Raw genomic sequence first — 15,667 nt, 5'->3', positions numbered from 1 at the left:
AATAAAAAACTGTGACTATTAGTATTACCTGAGGAATGAGGGAGGCAGGAAATAACATATAAGCACCAATTTATTTGCAATAAATTTAAAGCTACTACTTTTTCAGACCAAGTATTGTTCTGCAGACAAAAAGAAAAAGGTTCTTTTGGGGGAGGGCAAAGAATATTCTGTGTTTGTAAAGAGGGAGAGAGAGAGGGAGGGAGAGAGAGAGAGAGAGAGAGAGAGAGAGAGAGAGAGAGAGAGAGAGAGAGAGAAAGAGAGAGAGAGAGAGATGAGCTGAAGGGATATAGTTAGGACATTTGTGTATCCAAAGCACTTGATATGACTTAATCATCAGCTACTGCCAGACCCAGACAGCTGTGGAATCTTTTGAAATTTTCATACTATAACAGGGCTATTGCAGCCCCATGGCATTAGCAGCTAGAATACATAGTTTAGCCTTGACACTTTTACCTGTTATGAACTAAGGATCTCTCTTTGCGTTTTGTAGTGTAGGAAGATTCAGTGAAAGCCTATTCCTAGGTTGGCTCACTACATACCATAAGATAGATTTTCCAGCAATGCAGCCTAAGTCAGGGAGGCAGTTCCAACCAGGGGACAGTTTGTTCTCCGCTGATTCTAGAACATTTTTAAATGATTGGCAAATAGAATGTGTTACTTACACATAATAATGGGTTTAATTGTAACTTTTCATATAGGTATATAATGTATTTATCTTGATTATATCGCAGCTCCCATTATCTTCTCTTGTCCCACCCCACCCCGACTCTTGCGATTTCTCCTCCTCCTAATGAATCCCTGTTTACCTTTACATTATTGTTAATCAATAAATTTCATTAGATCTGGCTGCAGAAACATGGTTTTTTACAGAGGTATAAACAGTTAATCAGTGGCTACACCACTGAAGAAAATGTCTCTCCCCCTACAGCCATTAACCTCCCAAAATACTCAGGGTGGGGTGAGGCCTACTGAGTCTTGCCCTTCTAACAACCCTCTCTGAGGACTCTGGAGCGTTTTGAAGAAATGCAGTAACTAGGGTTTCACACACATCACTAGAATCCCCTCTCCATAGAAGGCACCATTCAATCATTCAGGGTTTACAGATTTATTGTTTAATCTGAGAACATTCCTTTTTTTTTTCTTTTTTAACATCTCTTTTATTTCATTGACCATGTCATACATTATAGTTGTTATCACATGGTCCCCTTTCCCTGCTTCCCCTATATCTACCCCTATTCAATTCCCACCCAACTTTGTATCCTCCTTTTAAAACCTATCAACCATATGCTGCCAATCTACGTTTAGTTATGTGGCCATTAGTTGGAAAATAGTGACTCTACTCAAAGATACACCATTAAAGAGACGTGACTCTTCATTTCCTGGCAGCTCTCAACTTTCAATAGCTCCTTAGCTAAGGATGCGATTCTGTCCTCATCTCCCCTTCATTCCGAGATTTTGTCTATCTAAATTTTTCATACATCTTGTGCATGGTATCACAGCAGCTTAGAATTCATATATGCCACGGCCTTGTTATATCTAGAAGACAGTATTTCCTTGTAGTCACCCACCACCCCCTCCTCTTACAATCTTTCTGCCCCATCTTCCACAATGATCCAATGAGCAAGTAGAAAGAAGGGGTATGATACGATGTCTCATTTAGGGATGAGCATTCCAAACTCTCTTATCTTCAGCACATTGGCCAGTTGTCTCTGTGTTGAACATCATCTACTGCAAAAAAAAGAAGTGTCTCAGGTGAAGCTTGGGAGAAGCACTAACCTATCCAATAACTGCTAGGACTTAGTTTAGCACTATGTTCACTTAGCAGAAGAATAGCAGTACCTTCCTGCTGAGGACGTAGAGCTTGTCTAACCATAGGCTTTGGGCTTTGAAAATTATTCTAGGAATGGGTTCCACTTTGTAGAACAGGCCTGAAGTACAATGATAAAGTAGTTGATTACTCCCATATCAGTACCCCTATTGCCCAGGAGCTGTATCAGGCTGGCAGTTCAGAGTTCACAGTTGGATAAAATTCATGATTACTTTTCTTCTCCAGCCACATACACAGCTCCTTTTAGCACCATGAAAGTAGAGATGAAGCTTCCAGGATAGAACCAGCGTGCTTGGGGACTCAAACATGTCGTGTTTCCAGTAACAGTCTCTTACCATCAATTTCTAGAACATAATCAAAACAATGATAGTAGCCTATAATATTTGGGGTTCTATGGGACCTCACTTGCCAACAACTCTATTAGAAGTCGTCTATTAATGACACGGGAGTTTCTACTTGTTATCTGTGGTGTCTAGTAAAGGCATTGTTCCCCCATTAGAGTGAACTCCATTTAAACTCTTTGTATGTATGTTTTATGTATATATTTATATTTTAGAATGCCTACACATAGCAGGTCCTCATGACGTTTTCAGAAGTTCATTAGTGTTAATTATCCCTCCCTGTACTTCCCTCTTTACAACTGCCTTACCACTCCCAACCCCATTTAATGTTTTCTGTTCCATTATTCTCCTTTATACAGAAACAGCTATTAAAATGAGCATTCTTTTATGTCACTGTGTTAAAATGACATCTAGTTTATTTCAATTGGACTAGCTTTTATTAGGATGTCATTAAAGCCACCCTCATTGTGTCTCATTTCTGTACAAAAAAAAAAATTAGAAAAGGCAGTGTTTTTTAAAACATAATTCTTGTTCATCATCTCTTTGTTCATTCATAGGCCAACAGCCTGCAGTAGATTATAGAACAAAGAGCTACCTCCTTTGCTACTAGAAATTCAGCCTAAAACAAAGCAGCAATACCTGTGGGGATTTATGAGCCCTGAGAATTTGAAACAGGAAAGCTGCCCTTTTTTGCTTGTTTTTGTCTCTTTGGCTGCCATCTAGTGGTGAACGATGTGAGTGACTTCTTGAAACAAAAACAAAAAGCAGTTTGCTAAGAAAACCTTAGCTCCAAACAAAATGCCATTGTCTTTTCTAGACACTCTTATCTAGATAGATCCAATCCTCCTCGTGTCCACGATCTTCATAAAAAATAAGTGTGAGTCAATCATACAAAATTGATGCAATAGCATACAAAGCCATGATGTACTTGCATGACGTAGAGATAAGAACGGTAATAACAAGTTACATAATAAGTTTTTCAAAGAGGAATAGGTTACTTATGACAGGAAAGGGGGAGAGAGAGAGACTCTTGCTTAGGTACGTATCATGTCTAAAGTGAGGTTTGGGTGATAAGCGGATGCCGTTCAGACAGCTAAGAGTAGGACACTGTATTGGAGGCCACAAGAAGCTGTCTCCGGGGAGTGTTCAAAGACTAGTTCAGAAAAGACTTTCTGATACTTTACTAGCTTACAATTATAACAAAAAAAAAGTTTAAAATCTCAATAGCACACACCAGTCAGCAGTTAATTGTCATTCAGCATTCTGGCTGAGCTCAGATAGCTTCCCTACCTGACATCTTCCCTTGGGTCTATCCAAGGGCCAGCGGATTTTCTTGAGCAAAACTAGAGTACAAATATATCAGTCTAAATAAACATGCACATTAGTCTCTTTGATTTTTCACTCACTTTGGCTTTAAAAGGTAAATTTAAGTAACCCATAAAACACCCAATAGCTGAGTTGATTCCTAAATCTTTCTAGATGGCCACTAAGCTCACACCCAGCCATCTTCCTCCTACTGAAAATAAATGATATGTCTCTGCTTTCGCTAGGTTTTTGTTTGAGGGTTTTGGGGTTTGTTTGTTTGTTTGTTTGTTTTGCATTAAAAGTGAACAAAGATGCTCTACCAGACATTAACCTTCCATCCTGCTCTGCATCATTTTGGAGTTTGAGAAAGTAGTGCAAAGGCTCTCAGAAAAGGCAGCAAAAGGTTGTGGTTACAAATGTGGAACATAGTAAAGATTCAAAGTCCAACTCTGCTGTTTACAACCATAGGCCTTAGACCAGCACTTCTCAACCTGTGGGTCGCAACACCTTTAGAGGGATTAAATGGTTATTTCATAGGGGTTGAATATCAGATATTTACATTATGATTTATAACAGTAGCAAAATTAGTTATGGAGAAGCAACAAAAATAATTTTATGGTTTGGGGATCACTACAGCATGAGGAAATTTATTAAAGGGTCACAGGCTAGGAATATTGAAAAACACTGCCTTACTAAATCCCCTGTGACCCAGTTGCCTGACCCACAATATGAAAAACCATGTAGGACATTTTCCACAGGTGTCCTTGGAGAATTAAAATGACCTACAGCAAAGAATACAGTTAGAAGGTATCAGACACCAAAAAAATGGAGCTCAGCAATTGTCAACTACTAGTAACGCGTCCAGAGCTCTCAAAAATTTCACAAAAGACTGCCAATTATGTAACAACCTGAACAGTGCTGAAACAGCTTACAATTCAAAGTTCAAGCCCCCAAAATAAAGAATGAGAGCCCTAGCACCATGCAGGTTCCCTATGCAAACTCCTAACATACTCAGGTCTAAACAACTGAGGGGTGCCTGTCAATTGCATCTCTCAGAGTTCATTTTCTGCCTAGCAACCAAGGTTCGGCTCCTCTGGATACTTCTCTGTAGTCTGGGCTTCCAAGTTCTCTCAGGCAAGCAGAGAGAAATGACCAGAGCTTTAAACTGATTCAGCCTGTTTGTAATGATGAGCCTATTCACCCTACCAGAGTTAAGTTTTAATAGAAAATGAACCCCTATATCTCACAGGAGTTCTCTGATGCCAACTTCACCTCCTCAAAGTCCAGGCCTGAGTATGAGCCTAGAAATGAATAAGCAAATAATTCTGACACCCTCTCAAGAAACAAAAGGAACAAAGCAACCGAAAGCCCTCTTGTAACTCAATTCCTCTTTTTCACATTATTTAAAGATGCAGAAAACCTAGAGAAACTCCTGAGAGAAGCTATCATCCGTGGCCAGCCTGGCACAGGGAGAGCTTGGAAAAAGATTCTCATCTTGGTAGAGGGCATCTACAGGTATGTAAATACGTGAAGGCATGTGGCATTCAGAGGCTCACAGCAAGCTGTCCAAAGGAGAAGAGATAACCTTTCTGGCAAAAGAAAGGAGTTGCTTATAGATACCGTGGAGGGAGGTCATATAGATCTATCGGTTGGAGTGGGCCAGGTCTAGGTCCTCCCTCTGCAGCCCATCCTCTTGTCTGAAGAGTAAACAACTTATCTACAGCTCTGTGCATTTGTTGGAATACTATGGGGGTTGACATGCTGGTGAAACCTTCCTTGGAAATGTCCTCATTGCTGATCTGTGTTGCTTTTCAGTGCCCTGCATTTCTAAGACATTGTGCCTGGGCTATTCAACATTGGAATGTCCCAAGACATGTCTGTCATAGATGTGTTGGTGGGTGTACCCAAATTCCTTATGTGGACAGTGAACTCAAGCCCTTCGCTAATCATTAACCAATTAGGTTAATGACTGGCATCACAATACAGGGGACTAACCTCAAGACAATACCTCCTCCAGAGTGAGGACAGGGACGTGTTGATCTCAACCTTTGGTGATATTCCCAAGATCATTTTCCTGCCTTCTTCAAGCTGAGCAGGCAAAATACCCACTAAGTCATTCAGAACAGCACTTTTATAATGCTGGCTGTGATTGAATTTGCTTCATTCTCTGCCTAAATCGATTACTGTGGCTCAAATGAAAATTGCACCCAAGCACTTCTGTTTACACCCTATTCTGTAAGCCAAGGAAATATTATCTCAGAGCACCCTTTTAAAATCAATTCCCAAGCAATCCTTACAGCAGAGAAACATGAGGCTGTATTCCTTATGAGCTGCTTATAGAGAAGTGAACTATAAAGAGTGGAAGTGAAGAGTTGAGTAACCCCTAGCGGAGAGTATGTCTGCAAAAGAGACATGAGAACAGCAACAGCATCGTGGGTCCTCCCTCTGCAGCCCATCCTCTTGTCTGAAGAGTAAACAACTTTGCTATATAAACAACTTATTGTTTTCCAACTTGAAGCCTCTTCAACTAAAGACTAATAAGTTTATGAAGATATTATTTCTATCATAATTAAACCCTGTTATGAGTCAATACTGACTAACAAAATAAATGTGCCCCTATCCCTTTTGGGGAGCAGGAGAGTGAATTCTCCCAAATAGATGATAATATAAAAACTGGAGTCATGTGGTTTTTTTTTTACCTTTAGAGATTAGAGTTCTGTACATTCTGAGCACTGCTGTGGGGTTGCAGTGATAGCAGTTCGTAGTAGATCGCTTTCCACACCCTCATAATTATTTCCTAAGATCAGCCCAGGGGCTGTGTGGTGCTTACGAAGTCTCTAAAACAGTGGCATTTATAAAGCTGGAGTGACTTTTTGCTCCTATCCCCAACCAGGGAGCATTTGGCCACACATGAAGTAGAATACTATTGACATCTAGTGGGGAGAGGCAGAGAATGCTCCTGAAGATTCTGCAAAGCATGTAGCATTCAGAAGAATTCTGTAGTTCAAAACAGCAACAGTGCCAGGGCTATGTAAGTTCTGTTCTAGGATCAGTATGGGCTCAGTGGCCCAAAACTTGAAACTTTAGAGAATAATCTCATGCTGAGCCTGTACTGTCATAACCTTACATGGAAAGTATTCTCCCTGTGTGGTTTGTAGCAACCGCCAGCTTGGGAGGGATTCAAGAACCCCTTATCTAAACACCTGTCATTCAGGTTTGGACCCATGGTAGAATGAATTGGCTGACAGAAGGCAGACTGGCCATCTCCATTAACCAGAGTCAAAAGAACACCACTTCAAACAAACAGAATGTATTTCCACTGAAGGAAAGTTAAGCACTTTTAAGTGCTTAGGTCATGGCTGAAATTAGAAGCCCATCAGTCGCTTCAAGACAAATATTCTCATCAGAAACCACTCCAGCAGCAGAACTTATTAGGGGCTAGGCTTGGCTCTGTGTTATCCTATCAGGAGGAGAGAAATTGCAGGTATGGAGTCCTAGCCCCAAGTCAATGAGGCACTAAACCACAATTTAGCAAGGGCAACCCCTCAGTTAAGTACTGCTGTGTAACAAACCACTCCAAAGAATAAAGATTTATGGGGATCATTTCTTATTTTCCTTTGTCCTGTGAGTCAGGTCTGCTGCACACGGTATTCATTGAGCCTGCACAAGGCTGCTGTCAGTCAAGTGTTCAAATACAAATGGAATATCCAACATTTCCTTATTCACACATGTCCTTTAGGAGGGCACTGTGGTGCCTTTCTCTTATTCACACGAACCTGCTTGTATTCAGTCATCTATTCAGAGTTCCCTCATAACACAGCCCCTGGCTTCCAAGACAGAAAACCCCGAAGTTGGCACTGTTGAGAGAGTGGCCCCAAACTGAAGCTGTGCCCTATTGCCCAAACACATGACAGAACTAACCTTGACTCCAGGACAGATGAATTACACCTTCGCTTTTGATGGAAAGATCAGATTGTGTATGCAGCAATGGGAAGCTTGCGGGAGTCCAGATTTGGGGCTATATCTAGGATCTGGATTCCAATCCTGGTATTGGTGCCTATTGGTGTGTTCCCTCCATAGAACATATATGCAGCTATTAAGAAAGATAATGCAAGTCAGTCTCTGATCATATAAACATATCATATAAGCATATAAACATATCATATAAGCAGAGTCCCCCCCACAACAAAGAATAACTATCTTCGTAATCTTATTTGATTTTAGTTATAGAGACTTCAAGTTGGAAAACAATAAACTGTCTATGTAGCAAAATTGTTTGCTCTTCAGACAGAAGAGGACGGGCTCCAGAGGGAGGACTACTACTGCCTATGCGTCTACTCCTTGCTAAACATCTCAGGTGTACAAATTACACAGCTTGCTGAGATCATTAAAAGATGAAACAGGGCTCTGAGGCCAAAATAAATTGTCCTGGGGCAGACTAATAAAATGAAGCAGAGTTGAGGTTACAAACCAGATGGCCCTAGTGGAGCAAGGTTCATAGTAGATAGAACAGGTAACCTATCTGTCAGTATCTAATTCATAAACAGAGAGTGCAAAGTCACTCTGACTTATAGTAATCCTATCTAGGCTTCAATTTCTCCATCTGTAAATTAGGGGGGTTGAAAATTGAAGTCCAAAGTTCCATAAATCCTCAATTTATGCTTTAAATGTCAAATATTAATACTGTGTTAAACATGCATTGCTGTGGGTTGGAGACTATCCCTCTAATCCTAACACTAGCAACAGTCTAGGATCTTCCCAGAGAAGAAGAATTCACACCAGGATGCAAATAGTACAAGCAAATAATCAAGATTTATTGTAGCCAGTGAGAAAGCAAAAGGAAAATACATGTTGGCTCAAGACAGAGCTGAACTAAAAAGTAGTCACAAAAGACTTTCTCTAGTATCTGGGCTCATAAGTCTTGGTCTACCACCCAAGAGGCAGTTTTGAATGGTCTCCTACCAGGAACAGTGAAGACTTTCTTAGAAGCCATTCTTACCTATAATTCAGTCTATTACTATTAAGTATGCTAGATGCAAGAGTATGTTTAGAAGCCTATGTATTCATAAAGCTGAGGTTATTGGAACACGGGAACTTCCTGTTACTGGGACTGACTGGACAAAGCCTGCCAAGACTAGCCTCATTGTTTTTCTCTGAGTCCTGTCCTTCTTCCTCACACCTGGTCAAGATGGCTGTCTCATACCCAACTAAAAGTCCTCTTACTTTCCCAACTTTGTTGTTTTAACTCTAAAAATCCTTTTAACTCTAACATTTGAGTTTTAACTATATCATTTTTGTAGTATCTGAGGAAAATAAATTCCTTTTCAATTCATAATGGGTAAAAAAAATCTCAAAATGATTCAAAAACATGCTGATGGCATAGTTGGACTCTACATTTTCAAAATCAAAAGAATTAGCCAGGCCTTCCCATTTAGAAAGTGCTGGAGCTATAATCTAAGCTCAAGGTAGGCAGATAGCCACATACAAGTAACTGGTGAATTACCAGAATAGACTAAGAGGCCTTCTCCCTCCAAATATGAACATTTAAGAATAATGTCAGCCCAGTTCTCTATGATTTCAACATGTAAAGACAAAAAAATAAGATGAATTTATCTAAAACCCCTTTCCCTCTGTCTCCTTGTTGTCTCTCTATCTCAGTCTCTCTCCTCTCCCCTTCCCTTTCCTTTTCTCTGAATCCCCCCTTCTCTTTCTTCTTCTCAACCTCTCTGTCTCTATCTCCCTTGTTTCTCTTCTCCTTTCTCTCAGCTTAAACCCTGAGCCTGACATGGAGGCTTCCCACCATACAAGGTGTCTGAACTATGGTTTCATTTTTGCTTTCCATGTGGAGGGGAGGGTGATGAGAGGAACATTTCAATAAATATATAAGAAGTAATTCACTGACTTGAGGGTTAATGAATAATTCAGGTCCCTAGGCAGAGCCTCAAATTAACTGATGTCATTATCTTTATTTATAGCTGTATTTTATTTCTTTTTCTTCTATTAAAATCAAAAGAAAAGCAAAACCTTCTATCCAGGAAAAATGACAATGTGCTATCTGTTTTTCTTTATTGCTTTTGGTCTTGATTGTTTTGACAGAAGCTAGTGGTGCTATGACAGATTACCATGTTCTACCTGTACTCAGACTGATCATCCTACTCTAGAAAAACGTTCAATGGAAATCAATAATACTGAAGAAAATGAAAACTAAGTATGGATGAATATAGCTATGTAGAAGCTGAGTTCTCTTTAGGGCTTTATGTGTGCCTGGCATGAACTCTAAAAATCAGCAGTATTGTAGAGTCATTAATCTTGGAGGACAAAATACAAACCAGGTGGGCAGTTTCCTTGCATCAGCTAAAGCAGCCGATTGAAAGATGGCTAATTAGCTGTGGAGACTGTCTATAAACACTGTTCAATGTTAACCTTGCCTCCTGCCAGACTCAGTTCCAGAAAAAAATGAATGGCTGCTTGTGTCATGTCAGGTTTCTAGCATGTTTGTGTTACCAAATTACAGCACTTTATAGACAAGAAGAAAGTATAAGGATTCTGAGGGTCTGACGCCATTTATCATGTTTGACCCTTGCAATGGCACCCACAAGCCTCATTTTAGAAGACCCAGCATAGAACATTGTTAAGGGCTCCCATTTTCTCAGGTCAGGCCTCAGTGAAACTCTCCTTCCAAGCTCACTGAGGGCCTAGGAGGGTCTGGCAGTTGGCATGCATGATGATTGATGCTGTGAGGATCACCATCATGCTTAAAACCCATAAGATTGAAGCCTAGGATAATAGAAGACAGCATATAGGCTGCCCAAATTCCCACTGAGAAAGAGCTGTGGCTATAATCTAAGCCCAAGGTAGTCACTTAGCCATATTACCACCCCTCAGTGGAGACCATCTTTAATAAGGAATTTAAAGTAGTGCCGGAAGTAACTCATAGACACACATAGAGAAGACGACCATTTGGTCTTCCATTAAAAGCAGACCTTGGCCATTCAAAATGACCTTGTGAAGTACCCACGTGCTGTATCCATCAATGGTTAAACTCAGCTCCTTTGGTCAGGGTAGCTGTGAGACTCAATGGATTGTTTTGACTGAATCAACCTAACACTTAAACTTATTTTTAATGGATTATATACAATCTAATATGTAACAGGAGACGAGGGAGAAGTTCAATGCTCTTCAAATGATTAGCCTTGAACTAAATTGAAGGGTTTCTTGAACTGTTTGACAAGCTGCATTGTGTCATAAACATACAAGTCTGTTTTCATAGAACCAGCCTGTTTGTACAATCTGAACTGAGCGATGTAGACAGCTGACAGCGCTCTGAAGGCCAAGTAGAGCCAATGTTCTTTTAAAACACATGGAGATCCAGAAGTGCCATGCAAATATAAAATTTAATTTTACTTAGTAATTGGCTTTATATTACCCTTTTCTAAGGACTAGAAACATATTACAATTTGCAATATCATGGGAAATAAAAACACCTAGGCACTCTTGATCGGTACACACATTAAAATTGAGGTGACAGAGATTAGCATGACCCTGGGCAAGAATGACATGCCAATCTGTGAAGCCACTCATATCCTTTTTTAAAAAACCACATAGAGTGTACAACACAAAAAGTAAACGTTAAACTGTGGGGCTTAGTTAATGTATCAATATTAGCTCATCAAATTGTAAAAAAAAACAAAAAACAAAAAAAAAAGAAAAGAAAAGAAAAGGTGCCCCCACACTCATAGGTGACATTAATGTCAGGAGAAACTTGGTAAGACTGAGGATACAAGAATCCTCTTTATCTTTCATCCAGTTATTCTACAAATCTAAAGCTGTTATTACAAGAAATTCTGTCAATTTAAGTTTAAAAAAAAAACCTGAAATCTAAAACTTCGAAAACTAAAATAAATAATAAAATAGGTCTAAAGCGAAGGATAGGTTAGTAGTGATAAATGTTGTTCCCAAAATGTTGTTCCCAGATACTAGTGTGAGCTCATCCTGGATGTTTCCATAAACGATCACCCTCCCCTCCCACCGCCATGCACCTCTGGAATCTCTGTAGGAGGAACCCAGAGACCTGTGCCATAAAACTATCAGGCGATTTTAAGGCCTGATAAACTTCTGTTCTATCACTCTGAAGAAATATGGAGAAAGGGTGCCGGCAGGTGCCTCACATAGACTGAGTTGTGGTGAGTGGGGAACTAAGGGGTGTTTTATTGTGCACTAATTAATAGTATGGTGTCTGAATCTCTGTGTGTTTTCAATTCCCCACTTTAATCTTTAGCAGTTCAGATCTGGCAGACCTGGTTAAACAAACTGAAAAAAAAAAAAAAAAGAAAAAGCAGATCAAGGTGACTCGGGGTGGTGCACTTTTCTTAAAGCTATCCTAAAAGCATTTATCTAACTGCAATAACCAGGTTTACAAGCAAATTAGCAATATGGTTAGTTCATTTTTCAGTTGAGAATCAAGGTTGACAACCCAATCCACTCAATCCATCAAACATAAAGTATTTTTATTCAAGTAGAGTGGACACCCAGAGAAATGTTACAAGACTGAAATGTTGTCTTTGCTGAATAAAAAACATGCTAAGTGAAGAGAGGTGTGACTGTTCCTTGTCAGCAGTCTGACACTGACTTTCTAGGGTGTGCTGGAAGGACACTAACGGAGCTTTCCAGAAAGCTATTCACTACTTACCAAGCATTTTTTCTTTTGTGCTAGCATGGAAGGTTCCATTGTGAACCTAGCCCAGATAGTGGCTCTAAAGAAGAAATACAAGGCTTACCTGTACATCGATGAAGCTCACAGTATTGGCTGTACAGGCCCCACGGGCCGAGGCGTCAGAGAGTTATTTGGACTGGCCCCTGAAGATATTGACGTATACATGGGTACATTCACCAAGAGCTTTGCGGCCTCAGGAGGATATATAGGTGGGAAAAAGGTAAGAAAGGAACCTCTTGTGTTAGGGGAGACCCTGGATACAGATTTCTGGAATCAGAAATCAGGACTCCCCCGAAGTTCATGTCTGTTTCAGTTCAGCTCACGTGCAGCACAGAGTAAAGAAAAGTGTGGAAAGAATCGTCACATAACAAACTGTGTAGAGTACCTGGGAGAGATTAGCTCTGCCGGACTATGTCTGGGAAGTATTGTAGAATAACCACCATTCAGCCTTGTAGACAAATAGTCGGGGTGGGGGAAATCAATTTCAGAAAGGAGCAATAGATTATACTGAGCCACAGAAGTAATAAGGAACCTTACGTGAACTATGAGGGAGTTGGGTGGAGAGAAGGATGGCTCAGCAGTTAAGAGTACTGATTGCCTGTCTGGGCTCAATTCCTAGCGTCCCCTGGAGGCTTACTACTATCTGTACCTCCAGTCTCAGGAATCTGAAGCCTCAGCTGAACCTAGACAAATATAGCATACAGACATACATGCAGGGAAGACATGCATACAATTTTTAAATTCAAAAATTAAAGAACTAGGAGTGTGTGTGTGTGTACACATACGCGTGTGTTGTAATAGCAACAGGGGGAAAGTTCAGGTATTCAAGAGGCTAGCCTCATGGATTTTTACAAGTTTTTACCTAAATGACAGCAGAATAAAAATGGACTTTTAAGATTATTTTTCTGAGAAATAACTCTTTTCTATGATGTTAGATAAGCCGTCTTCTCTAGTCTCTAAATGATTAAAAAAAAAATTGGTTCAGATGACATGATGCTGTGAAATGAGAATTAGCCCCGTTGTCTTGTGCTTCTATTGCCACTGATTTGTTAATGAAAATAAAATAATAAACATTTGGAAGAAATTTTAAAGAAGAAAGAGGAAGGGGGCAAGCAAATATTCAGACCAAGATCTAAGAGATGAGAGAGCTTATGTCCTGTCCCTTTCCCAAATCATGTCAATTGTCTCTCCAAGCCCACATCTGTCCCAAAGAGACTGTGGTGTAGCTCCAACTAGTAGGGCATTGTAGGCCCCAAATTAGTGCATGGAGGTGCTCTTAACAAAATATCTAACATTTCTAGTTCCTTACCCACTGACCAGAAGAAACAAAAATTCTGCCCACTGCTCAACCAGTTAGACCAATTGGGGTATGCTAGCAGAAAGCATACTATCACTAAAAGTCAGTGGTTTAAACCAATAGATTGCATCTTAGCCACCTACCATGAGACATACAGATGCCTAAAATTCTGTTCTAAGTGTTCTTTGCCCTCTTGTAACTGCTAATTTCTTCCATGGTCAAAGCTTTGTACTTCCACCTTCCTATGCTTTCCTGTGGGGATGAGCTAGGTAATGCCAGAAACACGGGGAATGCCAGGCCCTCAAAGGCTTCAGCAAAGTCTAGGGAGAGGTTAAATATTTCCTTCTTAACTGTCACATCAGCAGGATCAGAGGGTCTCAAATTTAGGAGCTGTCTGATCCGGATTACCTTGCTTTGTGAGGCTGTGGGCGTTGATTACTTTAGCAGCAGTTCTGAGCCACAAAACTTTTAACCAAGCGTAACTCTGTTTCCTGAGCCAAAGGCACCTGAATAAACTAAAGCAAGCAGATCCTTGAAATGTTGTCAAATTTGTTGGATGTCACATTTTTCTCCTCAGCGTGCCTTTATTTGATACCTACTTTAAACAAAGGCCCAGGACTAGCCGCAGGAAGGACAATTTCCTGGGATCCTGTTCTCTGTTCTGAAGGCAGGTGCAGGGTTTCAAAACTGGAATACTCTTGTCTACGTGACCTCTGATCCTTTGGGTTAAAGATCGGGCAATTGTAAAAATTATCATTATTACATTAATCAGAACTCCTACACTCCTACACTCCTACCCACTTCCTCCTCCTAACCTAACAGTATAATTGTGTTATACTGCAGTATCTCAATTAACCACCAGGTGGCATCATGAATTAGAGAGTGTCTGGCAGAGGCTCGTTAACCATACGGAGATACACTACCCTAAAACAACAACTTATAAAACCTTGGAGAAACAGACAAGAATTCAATACATGGAACTGAGCAAGAGAATGGAGAGCACAAATCCTGAAAACAATCAAGTGGGTTCAAAACTCTAGAAAAAAGATAAAAATGCCTGGCTCTGAAATGTCTTGTTAATCTTGGTATACAGTGACAACATTCCTAAAAACTACACCTGTGATGTCCCTAGGACTCTTGGTGGAGCCAAGTTTTGCACATTATGGACCAGATGAATACATCTTGGAAAAAAGTGAAGGGGGAAAAAATAGCTGGTGCTAAGATTCCAGAAAGCAGAGGCTTTATGGGGAGTCTCCGGTTTCCCGCTTAGTTGTTACTAAGTAACAAACTCACCTTGGCTGATCAGGATTAATTCCAAGACAAAGTATTTTCTCAAAAGCCTATGGGGCTCTTGTCTTTTGTTCTTTGAGTTCGAAGCTCTGCTGACGGACAGTAAACAATTCACTGCGGAGGCTATCCTTCCATGAAGGTCCAGGGGAAAATTCAGATAATCAGTTCACTCTTCATGTCAGGACGATCAGTGTCGATGAACAAGGCGGCAGTTAATAGGGTTGGGTTCTTTTCTTTCACCATTTTCTATTTCAGTTATTTCTCTAGCTGCTGGGGGGATGTACTCCGCATTCCTCGTCCTCTGTTCTCCTGTAAGCATGGGTCCTGCAACTTCTTACATGTCTGCTGTCACTTGCTGGCTTCTCCCAGTCTCTGTGACGATTGGCAAATAAGTGAGGCAGAGATTGTCCTTGTGACCGATAGACGGCAAGGTTGTCATTCTAGAGGAGGGAAATGGGAAACAAGGCTAGGTTTGGAAGGTGATAGTTAGTGCCAACAGCCTGAGAACCAAGGAAAGGCAACTCGCGTACAGAAGCCGTTCTGTTCTGGTGTTCTCAGCCCTGCCTGCACTTGACAGTCCTTTGAAGTAAATGGGGTCATGGAATAAGTATCACAATGTTTATTCTAAAAGCCTCCTGTCTGATTCCCTCCCCAAAACCCACCCTTGCCCTTGAACTCCAGGCCTATGGGTAAAAAAAATAATCAAGGTTTTGGACTTGAAAAAAAAAGGACTTGGAAAACTGTCCCTGAGAGAACCTCTAACTCATTCCAAAGAAAGACACAATACAGACACACCTTGCAAGGGACCAAAGTCAACCCTTAGTTCACGACTTGTGGTACCCAGTCAGGAGATAAATAGAAGAAACCAGTAGACTTGCCTTGACACTCTCCAG

At 40.5% G+C, this 15,667-nt stretch overlaps 1 protein-coding gene and 1 pseudogene across 1 annotated transcript in view; both read left to right on the top strand.

Moving 5' to 3' along the window:
* Positions 1-15,667, top strand: part of Sptlc3 (serine palmitoyltransferase long chain base subunit 3) — a 137,109-nt gene that overhangs the window by 78,883 nt on the left and 42,559 nt on the right. Inside the window, exons 7-8 of the mRNA XM_021156536.3 lie at positions 4,884-4,989; positions 12,188-12,407. Coding sequence (XP_021012195.1) covers positions 4,884-4,989; positions 12,188-12,407 — 326 coding nt within the window. The remainder of the gene's footprint in view (positions 1-4,883; positions 4,990-12,187; positions 12,408-15,667) is intronic.
* Positions 10,963-11,061, top strand: LOC147005799 (U6 spliceosomal RNA; annotated as a pseudogene).

This window comes from Mus caroli, unplaced genomic scaffold (genome assembly GCF_978045245.1).
Source record: "Mus caroli unplaced genomic scaffold, Mus_caroli_1 scaffold_2, whole genome shotgun sequence".
Lineage (NCBI taxonomy): Eukaryota > Metazoa > Chordata > Mammalia > Rodentia > Muridae > Mus > Mus caroli.
Note: the sequence above shows the minus strand (reverse complement) of the source record. Positions and strands in the feature narration are given on the sequence as shown.